General features: G+C 40.7%; 1 protein-coding gene and 1 non-coding gene across 5 annotated transcripts in view; both read left to right on the top strand.

Moving 5' to 3' along the window:
- Positions 1 to 1,800: 1,800 nt before the first annotated feature.
- Positions 1,801 to 25,559, top strand: part of NUCKS1 (nuclear casein kinase and cyclin dependent kinase substrate 1) — a 36,743-nt gene continuing 12,984 nt past the window's right edge. For 2 of the 4 annotated variants that reach the window (XM_055234744.2, XM_055234745.2), the window contains exons 1-3: positions 1,801 to 2,131; positions 22,338 to 22,387; positions 24,143 to 24,248. In XM_055234744.2, coding sequence (XP_055090719.1) covers positions 2,115 to 2,131; positions 22,338 to 22,387; positions 24,143 to 24,248 — 173 coding nt within the window. In that variant the 5' untranslated portion in view covers positions 1,801 to 2,114. Of the gene's footprint in view, positions 2,132 to 22,290; positions 22,388 to 24,142; positions 24,249 to 25,559 lie in introns of those variants that run through there. The other 2 variants (XM_063613657.1, XM_063613658.1) reach the window with 1 other exon arrangement.
- Positions 20,603 to 20,730, top strand: LOC129459072 (small nucleolar RNA SNORA72). Its single transcript, XR_008649881.1, has one exon. It is a non-coding gene; the product is annotated as a small nucleolar RNA SNORA72 (small nucleolar RNA).

Raw genomic sequence — 25,559 nt, forward strand, 5'->3', positions numbered from 1 at the left:
TTTTTTACCACAATTTTAAAAAAATTGCAGGGGATGGGTGCAGTGGCTCACTCCTGTAATGCCAGCACTTTGGGAGGCCAAGGCAGGCAGCTCACTTGAGGTCAAGAGTGCAAGACCAGCCTGGCCAACATGGTGAAACCCCGTCTCCACAAAAAAATAACAAAAATTAGCTGGGCGTGGTGGCACACGCCTGTAATCCCAGCTACTTGGGAGGCTGAGGCAGGAGAATCACTTGAACCCGGGTGGTGGAAGTTTCAGTGCGCAGAGATCGTGCCACTGCAATCTAGCCTGGGGAGCATAGTGAGTGAGACTCCGTCTCGAAAAAATAAAAATTAAAAATTAAAATAAGGGGGACAGAGGGTGGAATGACATGGAAGAGACAAAAGATATTAATTTGTTTAATGCTTCACTGGTGGACTGTGCTATTCTCTTCTTTTTGGGAAGCCAGATTTTACAAAGGGAGACTTTCAGGGGCAGATGTGGAGTGTTTTTTGTTGTCGTTGTTTGGAAAGTGTATCTTCAATTGGTTATTAACTGACTGCTCATTGGAGACTTCTGCCAGATGCGCCCAGATCATTAGTCCGTTTGAATCATCACGTCTTCCAGGCCCCACCCGACTATCTGATAGGCTCCACCTTCACCGTGGGGTTCTGCTAGTCAAGATGCTCTGAGAGCACACAGCCACCAAACAAAAATGATCGCTTCCACTGTGGCAGGTATTGACGTCTATTTCCGATGGCAGACTCAGCCTTAGCCATTCACATAGGAATCCTGAGTTCTGCCTTTGAGAGTGTTAGGCATCCAACAAATGCTCACGGATTTAAGTGAAATGATGTGTGTTACTTTCAGTTATATGACTTCGAAGAGTCTTTGTTTTGTTTTTCAAAGTACAAGGGTAAATCAATAGAATTGATAGGGTCTTGAGCCAGCTCCACCCATCTCTACCCAGGGATGGAATCATCTTTTAAAACTTGGATTTAACACTTACATAGCACTTACTGTGAGCCAGAGACTATCCTAAAGGCTTTTGATAGATATATCAACTCATTTAATACTAATAAGCCTATGCACTTAGGTACCCTTGTTTCCCATTTTACAGATGAGAAAACTGAGGCACAGAGAAGGAAAGTTATACCACTATTAAGTAGTGGACCTGGGATTCCACCTGAAATACCTTGTGGCCCCTGAGCTCATGCTTTTAGTTATTGTACACCTGACTCTTTTCTTAAAATAGTAATGTACCAGACTGGGACTTTAATGACCCTGAAGTGGATCTCAAGGTCCAGAATGGAGAATGGAAATTGGGGGTGAAGATATTCCTTGATTATGATCCTGCCTCTCTACACCAGCAGCCTGATTAGGTACCTGAGGGCTAATGCCGAAGCCAGGGTAAGGGGCTTGTAGGTTTAAGGTCAAATTTTTTGAACCTAAGGAATTTCCCTCCAATTCTGTAGCAGCCCCTCAGTGACGAATCTGCTGCCTATCCCACGGGTTTTGCTATTAGAGGATTTTCTAGGTTATCAAGGCAGACGAGATGAAACACCATTAAACTAACACTGAGCAACGCTGAACCCTATATAAATCTTTTTTTCTAGTCTTTCTAAGATAAGACCCCAGACGAATCTGCAACTCTGGACTGGAAACCAGGGGGCGGGCTAAGCAGCGACCATTTTTGTTTTGCGGCCGTGCGCTCTCAGAGCATCTTGACTAACAGGACCCCACGGTGAAGGTGGAGCCTATCAGAGAGCAGGGCGGGGCCTGGAAGACGTGATGATTCAAACGGACTAATGATCTGGGCGCATCTGGCAGAAGTCTCCAATGAGCAGGCGTGTTGGGGAGGAGCGCACAAACCCTAGTGGGTTTGGTTGCACGGCGGCTTTGGCGCATTTTCGGCTGGTTTGATTCATCCATTTTGAAGAGACGGGGGAGCGGGGGGCTCGTCTGTTCCAGGAGCCCTGAACCAAAGAATAGCGGAGTTTGAGAAGCCAGCAGCTCGGGGTTCGGCAGCAGCGGTCCCATCGGCTGAAGTTCGGGGGGGGTGGGGCGCCGAGCGCGCGGGGTGGGGGGGGTCCTGGTCTTTGGCTTCTCGACTCGGTCCTGTTTCGACAGCGAACATGTCGCGGCCTGTCAGGTCAGTGCGGAGTCTGAGGCCTGGAGCGGGTTGGAGGGGGCTGGGGGCGAGTGGTGAAAAGAGTGGGGGACAGAAGGCTAGAGTCCGCCATCCCCGGTGCCACGCGCGGCCTCCTCCCTTTCGGGGCCCTCGCGCACCCTTGAGCGTGGGGGGCCCTGCTGGCGCGCGGGGGTGGTGGCTGCGCGCCCGTGCGCGCGCCCCTCCCCGCCCCGCGCCGCTGCAGGGCTCCGGTCTGCTCAGCTGCCTCCCCCACCCACCGCACTGGAGCGGGCGGGGTGTCCCTGAACCGCCAGCGGCCGGAGGGGGAGGGGTGTGAAGTCAGCGCCCCCAAGAGGCCCCACCTCCTCGGGACCGTCCCCTTGGAGCCAGTGCGGGGAGGCGGGCGGACTCGAGCTCCACTCCCCACCTTCAGCGAGGAGGGGCGGAGGCACCCGTATTGCCCCTTCCCCCTGCGACTGGCGCGAGGGTGGGGGCCCTGAGCCCTCTCTCTAGCGGACGGGGGTGTTCCTAGCAAAGGGGGGAGGGGCAGCACTGCCAACCGGCCCCGCCTCTGTCCTTCGGGGTCGCTGCAGGTCCCGCCTCCCGGATCGGGCCGAGCGTGGGCGGGACCCGTTTTTTTCCCCCCGGGCAAAAGTGAGAGTTCGGGACTGGATCCTGGAAAATAATGGGCTGCTTCCTCTCTCCCCACCTCAGAGTTTTGAGAGAGTTAACCCCAAAGTTCGCTTTTTCTCTCCGACTAGAAATGTCCTTCCTCGGGGAAATGTCCGTACTCAGGGAGGTGCGGGTTAACAGCACGGCCCAAATCCCGTGTGGTTCTCGTTCCACTCTCACCCGCGTACGCGTCTCGGGATATTTTTGTAACCCTCTTGTCCCCGAGTGACTTTAGTAATAAAAGGGCTAGGTTCGGGTAACCATCAGACTTCATTCTCGGAATTTCAACAAGTTTGCTATTCCCCCAGCTGTCGGTGGAATCGTCCTATGCGATCTTCAAGGCTATTGTATGGAATGTGCCATTTATGGAGGGGTGTGGTTTAGTCTAATCTGTTGAGGCCTTAAAAAGGAGAGCTGTCGCAAATAAATATTTTTAATGTAAGGAATTGGCTTCTTTGCATAGTGTGTTTTCTAAATAAATAGATAAAGGCTTAGTTTTTAAATGTTTTAACAGTTGTTGCTTCCCCTTCATTCCAACTTGTGTGGGAAACGGAAGTATCTTTAATTAGAGTTCTAAAGAGGTTTGGGACCCTGGCAAGGGTTTTGTTCTACACCATTCTGTCTCCAGACTAGATCATCCTCCAACTGGTGGTGGTGTGGGACTGCGTACTCCTACACACGGGGTGGGAATGAGGAGAAAGAGCTGCTGTTAGCTGTTTCAATCAGCATCTGTGGTAACTCACGATCTCTACTTTGAAAGTTATGCTGGCCTTTTGGCAAGGAGTCTGGATAGCTCTTTCAGAGTATAGTATGCATAATTTTTTGGCATAAAACTTGACCGATGTATCTCTCATCAACTCACGTAGAATGTTTTCTTTAGGATTAGGTAAAATAGACAATAAAATAAAGGTTTATTTTACCTGGATTCGATCTTTTGTCTTCTGGAAGTAATTACTGTGTGGTCAAATTAGGTTATTTTTCCTCTGCCTTTTAAACTTTAGTTCACTAAGTTTTGATGACTTTATTTTATTGTGGTGACATTCTTATCTCATCTGCCTGAATTTGTTTTCCCAGATTTAGGTATTGGAACATGAACAGAACATTTTTACTGGAAAACTTGGATTTTTTATGTTACCATGTGGGGATATATATATTAAGCACATTCTATCAGTTTTTTGGAGGCATTGGGACTTCTGCACAACTTTTTTATTACTCAGTATGTTGTTTAAACTAATTTTGACCTTGTTTATTTCCCCTAATTGAAGAGTGAAGTTATATGTTGTGGGCTTTTTTTTTTCTTTTTTGCCATTTTCAAATTATTAATTTCAGAGCAAGTTGGTTAACCGAGTATATTTTAGTCAAATTCTCTTTGTAATTATTTTTTAAAAGAAGTCTTTATTCATGACCAATAATAAAGCAGAAATAATTAAACTTGAGTTTGGTGGTTTGTTAAATTTCGCAATAAAAAAGTCCTGACTTAGGGAAATGCTGTTGTTTCAAAGTATAATTGAAGAATCTGTATTACCTTAGTGCATTTAACATCAACAAAAAAAAGTGATAGACATTGACCTGATTTCAGAATCATCAGCCTTGTTTTAAAAACAAGAAAGCACAAGTTGGAAAATATTGTCACTATGTCGTCTTTTGGGGTATTTCTGCCCTTAGACCTGTGTATAATTTTGCAGTTTTTCTGGTTCTCATTTTACCATAAATATCCATTTTTATTTTAATATGAACCTAAACATTTTAAGAGCATTTGGAAATGTAGCATCAATTTCCAAATGAAGGGTGGTATGGTGGACCTATTGGCTACTGCGTGGTGTTGCATAGACCTGTGTCTAGCACGTTATGTTTAACTTTGTTCATACAAGATTGCTGTCTTTACCTTTTGCAGTGGCTGACTGTTAAATGAGAGCTCAAATATTTTAGGCCTTGGATTCAAATTAATAGCTTAAAATTAGCCTTGGAGCTGGGAAGAGGTTTAGGCAAACTCACTTTATTAAACCTAGTTTAATGGGGACCTGGATAAGTGAGGTGCCTTGCATCACGAACTAGCAGGTGCAAATGTTGGGCTGAGAAGCTAGATTTCCCAATTCCCAATTCTGGTCCCCACCCGCATGATCGCTGTACCTTCTGCTCGATCAATATTAATGTTATTAGTGCTGATTAAAGAACATAGTATGTAACATGTTTAACTTTTTTAAGTGCTTTCATGAGTCAACTTTGTGAGGAAGGAAGGAAAATGCCGTTACTTGTAAGAGGTGAGAAAGAAAGCTCAGATTTACTGACCTTCCCAAACTAGAAACCAGATTTCTTGAAATTCAGCTTTGTTACACTCTCCAGAGATCCTCCTCCCTTAGGTTGCTCAAACCAATCTTTTTGCTTCTTGTAACCTAAGTGTGCTTGATACCTTTTAACACTTGAGATTGTAAGGAACCTTACCATTGAAAATTTAGATGTGAAAACATAAGCTCTTACAAGTTGTTATAAAATTTATTTTATTGTTTGTCATGTTTATAAGTAATGTTGAGAACTAACGGCTTTCCCAGGATTCCAGTTTGCTTTCTTTTCAAAGAGAATTGTTTGGGCTATGCCTGGATTCTAAAAATTAATATTCTCTCTCCCAAAACAGTTTCAAGAAGTCCTCAGCTAAAGAGAAAAACTAGAAACTTGAAAATTCAAGGTAGTTCAAAATTTGTTACCAAATGTGTACATGAAGACACAAGTTTAATACGGTTGTAGATGAGACTGGCTCATTCGCGTATTCTCTGTGTGTGTGTGTGTGAGAGAGAGAAGTGAGTTTATTAACCTTGGATCTATACTTTTTTAAATCACATGTCACTGTCCTCTAAAAAGACGTAATTCCTTCAAAGACATGCCATCAAAGACATAATTTACAATGCCTGAATAATGGGGGAGTTATTTATTTATTTGAGATGGGATTTCCCTCTTGTTGCCCAGGCAGGAGTGCAATGGTGCGATCTCGGCTCACTGGAACCTCCACCTCCCAGGTTCAAGTGATTCTCCTGCCTCAGCCTCAGAGTAGCTGGGATTACAGGCGCCCACTACCACACCCAGCTAATTCTTGTATTTTTAGTAGAGATGGGGTTTCACCATGTTGGCCAGGCTGGTCTCAAACTCCTGACCTCAGGCGATCCACCCGCCTCAGCCTCCCAAAGTGCTGGGATTACAGGCGTGAGCTACCGAGCCGGGCTGGAAAGTTACTTTTATAAGAAAAGTATTCACTTTTGCTCAACATACATGTAATTAATTACCTGAAAATTACAGTGTTTAAAATTTTCATTTTAAATGTTTAAAATGTTTTCATTTTCAACAAACAGAGAAAAAGTGCAGTCAGAAACTGTGCTAGAGGTTTTCACTTTGTTTTATCCTTACTACAACCCTGTAACAAATATTTTTCTTTATCACCATATAACATGACAAAACAAGCTTAAAGAATATGTTACAGTTACAGAGCTATAATAGCAGAGCTAAGGTTTGAGCTCAGATCTGAATACAAAACTAGCATTTTTTTCCATGGTACTAATCTTTCGTCCCTAGTATTCAGTGTGAAGATGGTCAAGTTTTTTTTAATATCTCCTCAATAGTGAATACATTCCATATACATTGATTTTTAGCTCTCTGTATAAAACATTTTAGGAAAAACAGCCAAAATGTTTAACTTGAGCATTTTTGCTCAACTCAATATTTAAAATAATTTTCAGAGATACTTTTTTTTTTTTTTTGGAGACAGGGTCTCACTGTCACCCAGGCAGGAGTGCCAGTGGTGTGATCACAGGCTCACTGCATCTTCAACCTTTCAGGCTCAGGTGATCCTCCCACCTCAGCCTTTCAGGTAGCTGGGACTATAGGTGTGGCCCACCACGCCTGGCTAATTTTTTGTAGACAGGGTTTCACCATGTTGCCCAGGCTGAGAGAGAGAGTTAAAAGTATTAAATTAAAAAAATAAATAAGCTAGAAAGAACTTAAGTCCAGTTCCTTCAGTTTACTAGTGATGACTTTGAACCCAAGGAGTTAGTGTAGAGATAATAGCAAGGCTGGATTTAGACTGCATAAATCTTAGCCATTCTCCTTTTTACTGTTTGTATATACAGTATTTGATTTTACAGAGAGTATATTAGAAGTCCACATTCCTAGTTTGAAACCACTGGGGTCATATGTGGTTTAAGATTTTTGAAAAATGTGGAATTCCCAAAAGGTAACAGGATGCATGTACTGTATAGTAACGTACCATCACTAGTTTAGGGTAGTACTCTTATAAACAATCACATTAATATCTAGTGAGGGCCGGTCGCGGTGGCTCACGCCTGTAATCCCAGCACTTTGGGAGGCCGAGATGGGCAGATCACCTGAGGTCGGGAGTTAGAGACCAGCCTGACCAACATGGAGAAACCCTGTCTCTACTGAAAATACAAAATTAGCCAGGCGTGGTGGCGCATGCCCGTAATCTCAGCTGCTTAGGAGGCTGAGGCAGGAGAATCGCATGAACCCAGGAGGCCGAGGTTGCAGTGAGCCTAGACCACGCCATTGCACTGGAGCCTGGGCGACAAGAGCGAAACTCCGTCTCAAAAAAAAAAAAAAAAAAAAAATCTAGTGAACTTAGGAATTTTCACACTGAGATATGAAAGGCCTCACATTTAGGTCATCATGTTTTGCCACCATGTAAGTTATGAAAGTACTTAATTTTCAGAACTTTTTGGATTTCTAAATTGTGGGTTGGTGGATTGAGGACATTTAACAGCATGAGCTGAAAAAAAAATCACTTCCTCACTTAGTAGAATTAGCAGTTACTGAGCAACTCTTAGATGCCAAATAATTCCACCAGGTACTTTATATATATTTCAAAATCATGCACAACTCTTCAAGGTATGTGTTATCCTCATTTCATATGCTAGGCCTGAGGCTAGGATAAATAAAGTAACTGCACAGTTCACCTAACTATTGAGAGATGAAGCAGGAATTTGAATCCTACTGTGAACAACCCAAAGCCAGTTCGTGATCTTTCAATGTGACATTGTCACAGGGTACACTTTGTCATGGTGTTAGCACATTTTGTCTTCTTTGGAGCAAGTTACCGTTCATAATAGAACTTTTGTGGGGAGGCCTAATTTTCTAGGGAGGAAGAGGAGAAAATGTGAAGAGATTAAGGGGAGATACACCTGACAGGAGGAAAAACCAGCGGAGTATTTAGTGTGAGCCTTTGCCGAGAAAATGTTAGGTGGCATTGTTTTAAGTTTATACGTTTCAAAATATAAGGGCATTTCCCCTTGACTAGGTGATTCCAAAGCCACCTAAAGGACAAAAAGGGAATGAGGGGCTCATTTTACATAAAAATATGGATGCAAAAATGCTAAACAGACTTAGCTAACTGAAACCAATGAGTACAGTAACTCACTCATCAGTAGGCTCTTGGAAATTTCTAACTTTAAGCAAAATGATATACAGTAAGCAGGTTTTTGAATAACGTTGTGTTACAAGGTTGATGAGAAAGAACGGTCTCGTGCAACATTTTGCTTAAGGCCCCACTTTCCAAGAGCCTGTCAGTGACGTTAAGTGAGAACTTAACTGTATTAAAAATATATGTGATCAAGTAGGGTTTGTCCCAAGAACAAAACAATCTTTCTGTGAGTCAACATATTAAAAGACTAAAGGAAAAACCATTGCATTTGAAAAAGGTTTAACGCCTATTATAAAACTTAATGCATTAAAATTAGAAGGAAATGATTAACTTGACTGAGGTTACAAATAGGTTAAGTGGTTGAGTTTTTAGTGTTTTAAGTCAATTAGTGATTAATTATTGGGGAGAGATAATCCTGGCACAACAAAAGAAGCCCTGGGTATCAGGAAACGGATTTCAGCCTCTTCTGGGTTTATATAATGGAGATGTTGAACTCCATTGGAGTAATAGTATCTTGCAGTCACAAAGCATTTTACAGTTTTCAAAGCTTTTTCTCACTGGCTTCTTCCAGCCCAAAAAACACCATTAGTTAAGAAAGAAACCTAATTTTGAATAAAGGTTTTTGCTTTTTGGAGTTTTTTTGTCCTGTTTTTTCCCAAAAATTTAACAGTCACCATACCGTGTAATTCTGGGATACTGCGCCTACGCACTCTACGTGAACGTTGTCCCTCTAGAGTTGTATGATTTACAGTCTGCATAGCCAAATGGGTTACTTTGCAAACAACTTAAAAAGTATTGAGCATGCTTAAAAGTGTTAAGTTTGCATTTTTAAAACAATTCCTAGCTGTAAAAGGAATGTGACCATATTACTCTAAATTCAGAAGTAGCTTTTTGGATTGTTGAGACTGGAGACTGCACCTAGGAGACTCGCATGTTGTGGACAATAGGAGAAAACCTTTTATTTATTTATTTATTTAATTTTTATTTATTTATTTATTTTTTGAGACGGAGTCTCGCTCTGTCGTCCAGGCTGGAATGTAGTGGTGCGATCTCGGCTCACTGCAAGCTCTGCCTCCTGGGTTCACGCCATTCTCCTGCCTCGGCCTTCCGAGTAGCTAGGACTACAGGCGCCCATCACCATGCCTGGCTAATTTTTTAGTATTTTTAGTAGAGACGGGGTTTCACCGTGTTGGCCAGGATGGTCTCGATCTTCTGACCTCGTGATCTGCCCGCCCTGGCCTCCCAAAGTGCTGGGATTACAGGCATGAGCCACCGCGTCCGGCCCCAGGAGGAAACCTTTTATTTTTTAGCACAAGACCACTTCAGTCAAACTGGGCACCCCTTTATTTTGTTGGGAGAAAATTATTGCGTCTAGATTCTAGGAAGTGAAACTAATCGTTATACAGTTATATTGCCATGTTTTAAAATAACTACTATCTAAATGGTCTTAATTATAGGTCTTTGAAACACCTTAGATGAAGAGATCACAGGCTACTTAAGAGTGTTTCAACTAGGTATTGCAGTTTTCAGGTGCTTCTTAGGTGTTACCTATTATTTGAATTGTGTATCTGTTCAGTTCTGTGCTAAGCAAGGTGATCTTCAGGGAGATTTCCTTTCCAGCTACCTTTGGTTGGAGTGTTCTAGGTCACAATAAAATGAGTTAGAAAATGAACTACTCAAGAAACTAAATATTAGCTCCATTGAAAGAGTAAAATTCCATCCTGCTATCTCTTACACTGGGATAACATACAGCTGCTTGTCTTCCAAGGACTTGCTGCAGCCTAGAGATTCTTAACAACCCCTCTTCCTTGAGTGACTACTGCTCTCTTAGAGAGAAACTTGGTTCTGTAAAATCAGAGACTATCAGAAACTTTACTGTTTGGAATTCTGTGAGTAAAAATGAACGTCACGCTTTTGTCGGGAAGATCTAAGCCATTTTGACACAGAGAACTAGCTTTGATTTACACCTTCAGAGCTTTGGATAAGGGGTTGTTAAACACAAAAATATGCATCTACCCTAACTTCTTTCCCAGGAAATAGGACCCTAGTTCCACTCTGCAGTCCAGACCTGATATTGATCCCTTTAACACAGTTCTTTGCTTATAGTCTATCAAGACACTGCTTCATTTATCTTAGTTCTACCCTTCTCCAAAATTCTGTAACTTTTTCTGTTACGTAAGATGCTCCACACTTCTCTGATGTGCCTGTCCTTCATTGTATTCAGTCAATAAACCTAAATTTGTCAGGCTACAGGTTTGTCCCTAGCGATTGAGTTACACAGTTTGGAAGATACCACTGAGGTTTCCAAGACCATGGGACTCTACTCAGTAATTGCACATCTGAGACCCCTTCAGTCTCACACATTGGAGGTTTCTCTGTCCCCAGTTGCATAGGTTTTACACTAAACTTCCACTGGGAAAAATATAACCTAGCTGACTTTATCAAATATTTTATTTTATGCTCATTGAAATTTGTGTGTGACTTTTTCTTTCTTTTTTTTTTTTTTTTTTTTGAGACAGAGTCTCGCTCTGTCGCCCAGGCTGGAGTAGTGCAGTGGCACGATCTTGGCTCACTGCAAGCTCCGCCTCCCAGGTTCATGCCATTCTCCTGCCTCAGCCTCCCGAGTAGCTGGGACTACAGGCGCCCGCCACCACACCCGGCTAATTTTTTGTATTTTTAGTAGAGACGGGGTTTCACCGTGTTAGTCAGGATGGTCTGGATCTCCTGACCTCAAGTGGTCCGCCCACCTCAGCCTCCCGAGGCAGGATTACAGGCGTGAGCCACCGCGCCCGGCCGTGTGTGACTTTAAAAGAAACCATTTTCCTATATGGTGAAACTGAACATGGTAAGTTGTGAAATAAAGTAACTTGAGTCTTGGGAATAAGGAGTGCCTTATAAGAGTTAATACTTATTCATGGGGCTACAGCATTAACAAGTTGGTAATATGTTGGATATACATATATATATATATGTATATATACATATATATATGTATATGTATATATACATATATATGTATATATATATACATATATATGTATATATACATATACATATATATATGTATATATACATATACATACTTAGTAGGAGTTTGTGATCTAGTAAATGTGTCTGGCTCAGTCATTCAGAACACCTTTATCCACCACCGTTTTCTGCAGAAATTAGAAACATCTGATTTGAAAAAATTAGGAGCTCTTTTCTATAATGCTATTGGGGATTTTGGTTTTATTTTTGCTTTCTCGTATCTTGTGGCTTTGTTGTGAATTTTATATTTATTTTATTTATTTTTTTGAGACAGGGTCTCAATCTGTCGCTCAGGCTGGAGTGCAGCAGCCTGATCTCATTGCAACATCAGCCTCCTGGGCTCAAGCGATCCTCCCACCTCAGTCTCCCAAGTAACTGGGACTACAGGCGTGCTCCACTACGCCTGGCTAATTTTTTTATTTTTATTTTTTAGAAGAGACGGGATTGCCGTGTGGTTCAGGCTGGTCTTGAACTCCTGGGACTCAAGCAATCCTGCCATCTCCACCTCCCAGAGTGCTGGGATTACAGACGTGAGCTACCACAACCGGAGGGAATTCGATATTTTAAATTGTAAATAGGATGGGCCAGGTGTGGTGGTTTAGGCCTGTAATCCCAGCACTTTGGGAGGCCGAGGTGGGTGGATTGCTTGAGTCCTGGAGTTTGAGGGCAGCCTGGCCAACATGGTGAAACCCCGTCTCTACTAAACATAAAAAAAAAATTAGCCAGCTGTGGTGGTGTACAACTGTAATCCCAGCTACTGGGGAGGCTGAGGCAAGAGAATCGCTGGAACCTGGGAGGCAGAGGTTGCAATGAGCCATCATCATGCCACTGTACTCCAGCCTGGACAAGACACTCTCTCTCTCAAAAAAAAAAAAAAAAAAACCTAAAGTAAATAGGATGATGGGATGATGTAAAATACAATCAAAACAATGTATTTTAGGCAAAAGGAATTTGAAGGTCAAGATAAGTGAAGCTACTGTAAGAAATTACCTGGAGTTGGCCACACAGTGGCTCACACCTATAATCCCAACACTTTGGGAGGCCGAGGAGGGCAGATCGCTTGAGTCAAGGAATTTGAGACCAGCCTGAGCAATAGGGAGACCTCATCTCTACAAAAAATAAAATCAGCCAGACATGGTGTTACACAGCTGTAGTCCTAGCTACTTAAGAGGCTGAGGCAGAAGATTGCTTGAGTTCAGGAGTTTGAGACTAACCTGGGCAATATGCTGAAACCCTGTCTTTACAAAAAAATTAGCCAGTGCCTGTAGTCTCAGCTACTGGGGTAGGGGCTGAGGTGGGACGATCGCTTGAGCCCAGGAGGTCCACACTGCTGTTAGGTGTCATTGTGCCATGGCACTCCAGCCTGAGCAGCAGAGTGAGACCCTGTCTCAAAAAAAGAAAAAAAATGTGAGTTGTGTTCAGGCATTCTGCCCTCAATATTTTTATATGTTGAGAAAATCTTGCATGTGAGATTTCTTAATCATCTTTGAGGCAGGAAGAGTGGAAAGAGGTAAACCTTCCAAATTTTAAAGGGAAGGCAGCAGTACTTGGTGTGCAGCAATTTTAGTTGCATCAGTTCTTTGGAAGAGTTAGATCTGTAAAGACTTAGGAAAGGAAGGTTTGAGAAGCTGCATCAACAGTGGCATGTGTGGATTATAGGGTTGGAAGGACTCGGGTTGGAAAATTGCTTTTACCACTTAATGGCTTGCAATAAAGTTACTTGGCCTTTTGAGCATAGTTTCCTCAGTTAATTAGCTCCTCTTGTGACATTAGGGTGAGAATTAAATGAGAATTTAGGCAAAGTAACTAGTACATTTCAAATATCTGAAGTAACTGCTGTTACAATTATTACTAAAAGTCACTGTGGATTCACACACACAATGTCATATAGATCAGGAGTCTTCATAATGTTTGCTTTTGGAGATGTCTTAAACATTAGATTTAAATTTTATATAGTTATTCATTTGAGACGGGTTCTCCCTCTCTCACCCAGGCCAGAGTGCAGTGTGGTGATCTCGGCTCACACTGCAACCTCCGCCTCCCAGGCTCAAGCTATTCTCCCACCTCAGCCCTGGAGTGGCTGGGACTTCACAGGCGCGTGCCGCCACACCCAGCTAATTTATTTATTTATTTTTTTTTTTTTTAATTTTTTTTTTTTTTTTGTAGAGATGGAGTTTCTCCATGAGACCTAGGCTGATCTCGAATTTATGGGCTGAAGCAGTCCGCCCACCTCGGCCTCCCACAGTGCTGGGATTACAGGTGTGGGCCACCACACCTGGCTCAAATTTTAGTATATGTGCTGCCAAAGCGAGCACACCTGGCTCAAATTTTAAGTATAATTTTGGGCCAGGCGTAGTGGTTTCCGCCTGGAGTCTCAGCAGGGTGGGAGGATTGTATGAGCCCAGGAGTTGGAGACCAGCCTGGGCAACCTGTCTCTACAAAAAAAAAAAAAAAAATTAGCTGGGCATGGTAGTGTCCACCTGTAGTCCTAGGTACTCTGGAGGCTACAGTGAGCCACTGCAGTCCAAGCCTGGGTGACAGAGTAAAAACCTGTCTTTTAAAAATAAATAGGCTGGGCATGGTGGCTCATGCCTGTAATCCTAGCACTTTGGGAGGCCAAGGCGGGCGAATCACTTGAGGTCAGGAGTTTGAAACCAGCCTGGCCAACATGATGGAACCCTGTCTCTACTAAAAATACAAAAAAAGTAGCCGGGCATGGTAGTGAGTACCTATAATCTCAGCTACTGGGGAGGCTGAGGCAAGAGAATTGCTTGAACCCGGGAGGTGGAGATTGCAGTGAGCCGAGATCACGCCACTGCACTCCAGCCTGGGAAACAAAGCGAGACTCCATCTCAAAAAATAAATAAAAGATAAAAATAGATAAATATAATTTTGGAGGTAAAGTTTAGCAGTTTAATGTGGAACTTTCAAAGCTTTTCACATTAAAATTCATTTTGAATGTTTATTGGGGTGGTAATATTGATAATATCCAATTGATAATTACCAGTAAATCTTTAGAAAACCTATTTTGACAACACAGGTTGGACAATTCTGTATTGAGATAATTTTTAAAATACGATACTATAAGACAAATGTGTACTTTTAAAATACTTTTGATTAGCTGTGTTTAATTTTATGATTCCTGGGAAGATTTTGTTTGAACAAAAAGTGTTTACTGCTAAAAAGTTTAACTGTCACTGATTTAAATGAACTAATTTCCTTTTTTAAAAATTTATTAGAGCAAAAGAATTCTGTGAAAATACCGAGGTTTTATTTCAACAAGGATTTTGACAGCTTCACGTAAGGTCTTTGTAAAATGGAGAAATATAGGCAGAATGATAATAGTTCAGTGTGAGGGACTTTGCCTGAGCAGCCTTACCTGGAGAGGGCTGACAAATAGATTATTACCCTGGAAGACTGCTTCCACTGTTGCCTGAAAGGATTCTGTTCTTGGCATATCTTCTAATTAATGATATGGATGAGGACACTGATGGTGTGCTGATTAAATTTGCAGATGTCAAGAAGTTGGGGAAGATAAATAATATGCTGAAATGGCAGGATCAGGATACCAAATGGTCTTAGATTATGGAAAAGGAGGTTTTAGTCATTGGAATTACAATATGTAGTCCATTGAATGATGGAACAGTCCAAAAGGGAACCGAAATCTTGGATTGCATTGAAGTATAGAGTAGAATAGGAAGAGGAGGGTGGTAATCCTGATTTGCTCCCTATTCCCCATCTTTTTATAACCATATTATGTTTCATCCTGGGGGTTGCTTTAGTATTTACTAAATCCGAGGTGGTATGGAGGAAAGCAGCTAGAGCATGAAGAGAGTACTTGAAATATCAGGAAGTGTTGAAAAGGAACCCTAGTATTTAGCTTCAGAGAAAAAGTGAGAATAGTCATGTAAATTTAAGGAATGCTCTGAAGAAGAGGGGTTAGATTTAGACCATGCTAATCCCAGGAGGTGGAACTAGATAGAACCAGTGAGTAGACACTAGAGGCAGATTCATCTCATTGTAAAGAACTATTTAATTATTGGAATTTTTTTTTTTTTTTTAGAAGGAGTTTTGCTCTGTCATCCAGGCTGGAGTGCAGTGGCGTGATCTCGGCTCACTGCAACCTCCATCCCCTGGGTTCAAGCTGTTCTCTTGCCTCAGCTTCCCAAGTACCTGGGATTACAGGCGCCTACAACCATGCCTGGCTAATTTTTTATACTTTTTTTTTAGTAGAGATGGAGATTCGCCATGTTGGCCAGGCTGGTCTTGAACTCCCGACCTCAGGTGATCCACCGCCTCGGCCTCTCAAAGTGCTGGGATTACAGGGGTGAGCCACCACACCTGGCAGTTACTGGAATTTTCTTAGCATAGGCTGCCTTGGAGATCATGAGAGGTTCTCAGTCATTCCCTTCTAGGGATATTTGTTAACAGGATACAAGCTAAAGGTTGAATTAGATTGTCTAGGGTCCAGTAGCTCTACTACATATAATACTCTCAGCACCACCATATCTCCCACCCCCACTACCATCAAACTTCAATAGGCTTTATGAATGCTTTAAACTTAAAAAATGATTTAAAAATTTTTGGTCTAAATGGTAACCTGAACTTTGCCATAAAGTCAGAAATAAAAATAGGGAGGGCTGGATGTGGTAGCTCACTCTTGTAATCCTAGCACTTTGAGAGGCCGAGGAGGGAGGATCACTTGAGGCCAGGAGTTCAAAACCAGCCTGGGAAACAGCAAGACTTGGTCTCTACAAAAAAATTTTTTTAATTTACCAGCTGTTGTGACACACACCTGTAATCTCAACTCCCCAGGAGGCTGAGTTGGGAGAATTACTTGAGTCCAGGAGTTTGAGGCTGTAGTGAGCTATGGTCACACCACTGCACTTCATGCACTCCAGCCTGGATGACAGAGCACACCCTGTCTCCAAAAAAACAAAAAAAGATATTTTGGTATTACATTTTAGTGAAATGAACAAGAAAACAAAGACAATCTTTCTGAATGATACTAGAACCAATACTTTGAAGACTTACATGTTTTTCAACAAAGTGACTTCATCATCATATCCAAATAAGAGTTAGTTATGTGTTCAGAATTACAGTGGTATTCTGAGTGGAACAAGTTAATACTTAGAAGTAATAATAGCTGTTATTGATATTTACATACCTTGCATAAATGTTCTGAAATGTTCTCAACACTCTTGTTATTCCTGTAACAGATATTGTTATTCCTGTTTTACAGATGATGAAACTGAAGTTCAGTCAGGGGAAGTAACTTGCTTGAGGATATACAACTAGTAAGAGTCAGGACGTAAATTCAACAATCTGTGTTTTTAACCTCTCTGCTATATTGAAATTTTATGCTGTCCTCCAGTTCTAGTTATTGATAATCATTTTACATTGAAGAGTTAGTTTACCTTTGGCATTTAACTATCATGTGTCACATAGCACCAGGGATACATTCTGAGAACTGCATTTTTAGGTGATTTGCATGTATTTCCACAAAACCAGATGGTATAGTCTCCTGCACACCTATGGTATAGCCTATTGCTCCTAGACTACAAACGTGTATAGCATGTTACTGTACTGAATACTGTAGGCAGTTGTAACACAATGGTAGGTATTTATATATCTAAACATAGAAAAAGTACAGTAAAAATATGGTATAATAATCTTGTGAGACCATTGTCATGTATGCAGTTCACCATAATGTCATGCAGCACATGATTGTATTTTGAAGAAATTAGAATGTTTCTTTGTTTTCACCTAGAAATAGAACCTCTCATGCCCTGGGACTTAAATGAAATTCTTTTTTTTTTTTTTTTGAGACGGGATCTCGCTCTTTCGCCCAGCCAGGAGTGCAGTGGTGCAATCTCGGCTCACTGCAAGCTCGCCTCCCGGGTTCACGCCATTCTCCTGCCTCAGCCCCCGCAAGTAGCTGGGACTACAGGCGCCCGCCACTGTGCCCGGCTAATTTTTTGTATTTTTAGTAGAGACGGGGTTTCACCGTGTTAACCAGGATGGTCTCAATCTCCTGACCTCGTGATCCGCCTACCTCGGCCTCCCAAAGTGCTGGGATTACAGGCGTGAGCCACCGCGACCGGCCTGAACCAAATTATTATGAGTCATTATGAGTCATCATGAATGGCCCTTGTTATCACAGATCTTTTATTTATTTAAGTTATTTTATCTTTTCCCTCTTTAGCATTTATGGATGACTATATTTGTTTCTGACTGGTTGCCCTTAATAAGCAGAATTGCTTCTATATTCATATTTTGCTTTACACTGATTTTATGGTTTTTGTGATAAATGGCATTATATGAGATAATTCTGGCTGTTTTCAGATCATTGAAAGTTAAAATATTTCGTCTTTCAATGGAAGGGATAGTCTTTCAATTTAATTTTAAAATTTAATTTTTTATATAATGCCAATATAGTCTACATGGCATTTCTGTAGTTCTGTTTGTTGAAAAGTAGGATAGAAAAAAATGTACTAAATAAAAAGTATCCTTTTTAGTGTCTTAGGTTTAAAGTAACAAGTTACAGGCCAGGCCCGGTGGCTCACACCTGTAATCCCAGCATTTTGGGAGATTAAGGCGAGAGGATTGCTTGAGGCCAGGAGTTTGAGACCAGCATGGGAAACATAGAAGGGCCCCGTCTCTACGAAAAAAAAATTTTTTTTAATTAGTCAGGCATGGTGGCTGTGTGCCTTTCTGTAGTTCCAGAAGCTAAGGTGGGAGGATCACTTGAGCTCAGGAGTTGGAGGCTGCAGTGAGCTATGATCGTGCCACTGCACTCCAGCCTGGGTGACAGAACAAGACCCTGTCTCGATGGATGGATGGATAGATGGATGGATGGATGGATGGATGGATGGATGGATGGACGGATGGAAGATAGGTAGGTAGGTCTGTCTAGATAGATATAGATAGATATACAGGGAAGGAGGAGGAGATTAAGTTTTCTTCTGTTGTGGAGGGCAGTTAATTTTTAATGACAAATGCCGTGAAAAACAGTATTGTGATCATAATGCAATATGATCATTTGCAATGACCATTTTCTGTATTATATTTTAATATAATGCTTGCCATTTATGTTATTTATTAAATATTTTATTATTTAATTTATTATTTAAACTTATTTTATAGACTATCTTTTAGATCTGTCACGCAATTTAGATTATCAGTTCCAACAGAGGAAGAACTAAGGCCCAGAGAAATTACATGATTTTCTTGACATTCTAGAACCAGAACCCAGGATTCCTAGTACAAAGAGTCCATACTAATACCTTTCGTGAGTGTTTCTAGTGAGAGAGTAAGGAAGTAGCCATTGTTAGCAGACAGTTAAAGCTCTTTATGTCGAACCTACACTTAATGTGATTGCTAAAGCTAAGCTGTACCTCTACTACTCCTTTCACACCAGAACCCTAAAGTAACTAACATATTTTCACATTTTACAAGTTAAATATTCTCAATTTATTCATTTGTTCTTCATATGATATACCGTTTACCATTCTGGTTGTCCATCCTTATATAGTTTCATAGGATATATCTATTGCTACGTCGTACCCAGAAACTGGGTAATAATATGTTAGTTGCCACCCTACAAGCATGGGATAAGCTAGAATTATACCTACAAGTTCGGAACCTGTATTTTAATTATTAGAGGATAAGATGTAAGAGTTCCTCTTCTAGATACCTTTCTTCCCCTGGTTCTATGACCCATTTTTTTTTATCCTAAATAATACAGAAAATGGTCGTGTTTGCATTATGATCATCATGCTATTTTTCATGGCATTTGTCATTAAAAATCACTGTTTTGCCAGAACATGGCAGGCATTTCCATATTAGCCCAAAAATATTAGATTTTTTTCATAGTCATATTTTTAAGAAAAAATATATTTGTATTGTAATAAAATATGCTTAGTAAAAAATTTACCATCTTAACCTTTTTTTTTTTTTTTTTTTTTTGAGACAGAGTCTTGCTCTGTTGCCAGGCTGGAGTGCAGTGGCACGATCCCTGCTCACTGCAACCTCTGCCTCCCAGGTTCAAGCAATTCTCCTGCATCAGTCTCCCAAGTAGCTGGCACTACAGGCACGCATCACCACGCCCAGCTAATTTTTGTATTTTTACTAGAGACGGGTTTTCACCATGTTGGCCAGGATGGTCTCGATCTTTTGACCTCATGATCCACCCACCTTGGCCTCCCAAAGTGCTGGGGTTACAGGCATGAGCCACCGCGCCCGGCCCATGTTAACCATTTTTAAGTGTATAGTTCAGTACTGTTAAGTACCTGACATTGTTGTAAAGAACTCTTAATCTTGCAAAACTGAAACTAAATGCACTAAACAACAGCTCCTCATCCCCACTCTTCCAGCCTCTGGCAACCACCACTCTACTTTCTGTCTCTGAATTCATCTACTCTAGGTCCCTCATGTACATGGAATTAATAGTCATATTTAAAGTTAGCTTTCCTAATAGTATGGTATCTTTGATAATATAAACTCAGCTTCTTACAATAAAATACATAGTTTCAATAAACTAAAGAAAAACAGAAGGTGGAAGTCTTTAAGAGCCTTGTTTTTTCTCTTTCTAATACTGAGTATGTAACTATATATTCCTCTACATATAAGCCCAAGCCTTTTTTTCCAGAATTCACCTCCATCCATACCATCTCCACATACTATACTAGAAGGTGGACCAGTGTTTGCAGTCTGACCATCCTGTCTTTGAATTTAAATGGTGTCTTAATCTATACAGCCAAGAATATCCCTCTGCTCAGGTTTAAGTATAGGTGGTAATATATATTTATCTTTTTTTTTTTTTTTTTTTTTTTTGAGATGGAGTCTCTCTCTGTCGCCCAGGCTGGAGTGCAGTGGCATGATATCGGCTCACTCACTGCGAGCTCTGCCTCCCAGGTTCACGCCATTCTCCTGCCTCAGCCTTCCGAGTAGCTGGGACTACAGGCACCCGCCACCACGCCCAGCTAATTTTTTAGTATTTTTAGTAGAGACGGGGTTTCACCACGTTGGCCAGGATGGTCTCAATCTCCTGACCTCGTGATCTGCCCGCCTCGGCCTCCCAAAGTGGTGGAATTACAGGCGTGAGCCACCGCGCCTAGCCTATTTCTCTTAATTTAAGTTCACTTGATCGATTTAGGCCTACAGTAACAGTGCTTTTTTTAATCTAAGGCTCTTTTGCCAGGTAGGCTGTTTGGGTACTAACATGGAAGCTTACATGTATATCTCTAGAGAAGAAGTATTAAACTTTTAGATTTAGAATGCAAAGTACAAAAATAAAAATGAAGATTTGTTTGAGATGTTAAAGATACCTTACTTGATAGGGAGTACTAAAATCATTTAGAGTCAAATAGATTCTGCAGATATTCTCACTGTTTTGATTTTGTAATAGGACAGGCTAACCATTCGCTTTATTAAGACCATGCATATATCCCCAAAACTAGTTCTTTCCCTAGGTCTAGTTTTATAAATGTTGCTGATAAACCAGGTCTGTAAAATTGGAAAAGGAAAAAAGAGTTTAGAAACAATAGAGTCAAATACATAGATATACATAAATTTGTGAGGCTTTCATAGTTTTTTAAATAAAGCATCTTTTGACTGGACCAATTAATTTGTTTCCTTCCCCTTCTGTATAAAGCTTAACATTACCATAATTTTTGAGCATTATAATGTAACTGTACTATACCTAAAAATTGCTTTTGCCTTGAAAAGCTTAGTAATAACCTTGTTTATCAAGTATACATATATATGTGTATAGCAGTAAGAGTAAAATATCATTTACAATGTTAGCTTATAAGTATAGTATCTTTGTATATAATGAATATATAGGTACATGGTGATTTGGCTCATTTTGCTGTTTTATGTGTATTTGTTTTGAGAGATGGGAGATTGTTTTGTAGAAAAGAATGGTATTTGAGACCGGGCGCAGTGGCTCACGCCTGTAATCCCAACATTTTGGGAGGCCAAGACGGGCAGATCACGAGATCAGGGGTTTGAGACCAGCCTGGCCAATATGGTGAAACCCTGTCTCTACTAAAGATACAAAAAATTAGCCGGGCGTGGTGGCACACACTTGTAATCTCAGCTACTCGGGAGGCTGAAGCAGGAGAATCGCTTGAACTTGGGAGGCGGAGGTTGCAGTGAGCCGACATCTTGCCATTGCACTCCAGCCTGGGCGACAGGGCAAGACTTCATCTCAAAAAAAAAAAAAAAGAGAAGAATGGTGTTTGAATTATCACTGAGATGAGCAGTATGAGAATTGTAGCTTGACATACTTGTGGTTTACACTATGCTTTCTTAGAATGTTAAGTACCTAGGCTTAAGTGGGAGCCCTTAAAAAATAATTTTTGGCTGGGTACAGTGGCTCGTGCCTGTAATCCCAGCACTTTGGGAGGCTGAGGCAGGATGACTACCTGAGCTCAGGAGTTTGAGACCAGCCTGGGTGACACAGGGAGACCCTGTCTCTACAAAAAATGAAAAAAAATTAGCCAGCATGCATCTGTAGTCCCAGTTACTCAGGAGGCTGAGGCAGGCGGATTACTTGGGCCCAGTAGGTCAAGGTTGCAGTAAGCCATGATTGTGTCACTGCTCTCCAGCGAAGGCGACAGAGTGACACCCTGTCTCAAAACATTAATTAAATAATTTTCTTTTTTCTTTTTTTTTTTTTTTTTTTTTTTTTTTTTTTTTTTTTTGAGATGGAGTTTCACTCTTGTTGCCCAGGCTGGAGTGCAATGAAGCTATCTCGGCTCACCACAACCTCCGACTCCTGGGTTCAAGTGATTCTCCTATCTCAGCTTCCCAAGTAGCAGGGATTACGGGCATGCGCCACCACGCTTGGCTAATTTTGTGTTTTTAGTAGAGACGAGGTTTCTCTATGTTGGTTAGGCTAATCTCGAACTCCCAACCTCAGGTGATCCACCAGCCTTGGCCTCCCAAAGTGCTGAGATTACAGGTGTGAGCCACCACGTCCAGCAATTAAATAACTTTCAAAGTGCTAGTTCAGTTCTGTTTATGAAAGAGAAATGTGTGTTCTGATGTCTTAGAAAAATCCTACAGTTTTATGATTTTAATTAGAGTCTCTTCTTTCTACAGAAATAGGAAGGTTGTTGATTACTCACAGTTTCAGGAATCTGATGATGCAGGTAAGTTTTGTGGTTTCAACAAATTTTAAGTTGGACTGACCAGTGGAGGTTACCAACTTATATAGTTTTACTACGCTTTTGGAATAAGTTTTATTTTTAGATCATTTACCAAAACCATGTCATGATCTGTGTCAACCAAAGCAAAAGTTGAACTTACATGGATTTTAACTTTTCCTTGGTAAATCATTGATAATAAACATTAAGCAGTTTTTTCTTACCTGGTTTTGGAGTCCAAAGTTTAAATGTCCAGTAATTCTGATATGGTGTTCATTACTTAAAATATCTCCTGCTGTCAGCCGGGTGCCATGGCTCACGCGTGTAATCCCAGCACTTTGGGAGGCCAAGGTGGGCGGACCACTTGAGGTCAGGAGTTCCAGACCATCCTGGCCAACATGGTGAAACCCCATCTCTGCTAAAAATACAAAAATTAGCTGGGAGTGGTGGCATGCACCTGTAATCCCAGCTGCTGTGGAGGCTGAGGCAAGAGAATAGCTTGACCTCGGGAGGTGGAGGTTGCCAGTGAGCTGAGGTGGCTCCATTGCACTCCAGCCTGGGCAATAGAGAGAGACCCTGTCTCAAAAAAAAAAATCCACTACAGCCAGGCGCAGTGGCTCATGCCTATAATCCCAGCACTTTGCAGGGGAAAAAAAATCTGCAGCTGTTACTACAATAAAACTTGTGCCTTGTATTATGTTTTTACATAATAAAGCAACTAAGATGAGAGTCTGTTTTGTGAAACAACTTATATTTGTGAACTAATTCATCAAGGAATGAGTATTCTAGCTAAGTCTTAGCCATAAGAGGTTTTTTCAGAGTTGTCTCCATAATCTCATTACTTTCCAGGTATGTTTACTATTCTTTTTTCTTTTTATTGTAAGTTTTCTTTATAAAGATAATATATGCCCTTTGGGAAGACTTAGAAAATACTGAAAGATATAAAGAAGAGTAAAAAAAAGTAATAGGTAGCAGTAATGTTTATTAATGCTTGCTACATGTCAGGAATTGTTTCAAATGTTTGTATTTAATATTTACTTAGAATAATCCTGTTAATATGTGATATACTATTATTATTTCTATTTTGAGTATCTTGTTAATAAAAGGTATTTGAAAAATTCCTATCAATGGTTATATAATATCCCATAATGGAATTTTTAATGTTTCTGACCACTTAATAATTGCTGACGCTCCAGACTACTTCCAGCATCTCGCCATCGTGTGTGTGTTTGTGTGCATATGTGTGCGTGTGTAAATGGTGCAGTAAACAGTTTTGGAAATAATTTCCTTTTAAGGTAGAGTTATTTTCGTTAGTTTTATAGGGCTTTTGAAATTGGAGATACTTTCTTCAAGTGCAAGATTATGTTGTATTTAATACTTTAGTTTAAAAGTAGTTTGCTTAGTAATAGTAATTGTGTTTACTTCCTAAAATGTTTGTAAGATAACCATATTATGATAATTTTCAAATAAGTGTGAAGATGTTGAAATCAAAAGGGGAAGGTATAAAATGATGAGAGAGGTTTAGCTATAGATAGATGGAATATATATCATAAGGACTAGAGTGTAATATGCAAAAACGAAGTTAAGGTTGATAGGACTGCGTTGGAAATAATTTCATTTTTTAAAGATGAAAGAAACTATTTGGGAAATCCTGCTCCTCTCACCATTTAAACAGCATGAGAGATAATTATGTCAGTAAATATAGTGGTGATTTTAACATGTAAAAATCATAGTTAATTAAGTTTTAAAAACACTGTTTAGATGAAGATTATGGAAGAGATTCGGGCCCTCCCACCAAGAAAATTCGATCATCTCCCCGAGAAGCTAAAAATAAGAGGCGATCTGGAAAGAATTCACAGGAAGATAGGTAAGAGCCATTGTTTTTCTGTTCCCACTTACATTGTCACCACTCTGAGAGCAGTCTCTGATCTCTAAATCGTTGGAATCTCATACACTTTTGAAAAGTACTTACTGTCCACTTAATATTTTGCATATTTCATATTATCTCAGGCTGTGCTTGAGTATATAATTTGTTATCTAAGGTTAATACTGACACTTTCATTGTAGTGATAACAAAAAATAAGTGATATATCCCATTCAGTCACAAATCACTGGCACAATTATAACTAAAGCTTGTAGAATCTTAAGTTGTATAGCCTGCTGCATTTTGCTGTCTCATAATCAATTCTCCTTTGTTTAAATAATTTAACCATTTTGGAGAGTTTCTTTTCCCTTAGTTTTACAAATGAGCTGTGATTTTAACTGTAATTTTGCCTCATAATACCACGATGTTAGGAGGACAGGGTGGCTCATGCTTGTAATCCCAGGACTTTGGGAGGCCTAGGTAGGAGGATCGCTTGAGCCCGGGAGTTTGAGACCAGCCTGGGCAATATAAGGAGACCACGTCTCTACACAAAAATTTAAAAATTGGCCGGGAACGGTGGCACTTGCCTGTAGTCCCAGCTACTGAGGAGTCCTAGGCAAGAGGATCCTTTGAGCCCAGGAGTTCAAGGCTGCAGTGAGCTATGATTGCACCACTGCACTCCAGCCTAGGTGACAGAACCAAGACTGTCTTGGGAAAAAAAAAAAACAAACAAAAAAACACAAGACCAGGATATTGTAATTTCTGCCTTGTTATGTGTTTTACGTACACTATCATTTAATTCTTACAACATCTCTATTTGGGTAAATATTAACTTAGAGGGGTTCTGTGATTTAACCAAAGTTATCCAGCAAATGGTCAAACAGGTTATGAAACCATGTCTGTTGGACTCCAAAGTTCATTTTTTAACCATTAGAGCTCTATACCACTTCCAAATAATACTACTACAAATGAGCAGTTCAAATAAATGAAATATTTCTCACTACTTCTAAGAATCTTGGAGCACCAAAATGATTATTAAATTCACACATTTACCTAGTAGTTTTATTTATGTTGTCAACCTCTAATACTTTTTTTGCTGGAGCATTTCAGAAATGTGCTTTTAAGGAAAAATAATACAGAATTACACTATTGGGAAACAAGTCTTCTAGAGCTTCTTGGTATATGTCTAACACAGTTGTTGTTGTTTGTTTTTAATAGAGATGCTCAAACTCCTGCGCTCAAATGATCCTCCCATCTCAGCGTCCCAAAGTGCAGGGATTACAGATGTGAGCCACCATGCCTGGCCTAAAACAG

Source organism: Symphalangus syndactylus, chromosome 19, assembly GCF_028878055.3.
Source record: "Symphalangus syndactylus isolate Jambi chromosome 19, NHGRI_mSymSyn1-v2.1_pri, whole genome shotgun sequence".
NCBI classification, from domain to species: Eukaryota; Metazoa; Chordata; class Mammalia; order Primates; family Hylobatidae; genus Symphalangus; species Symphalangus syndactylus.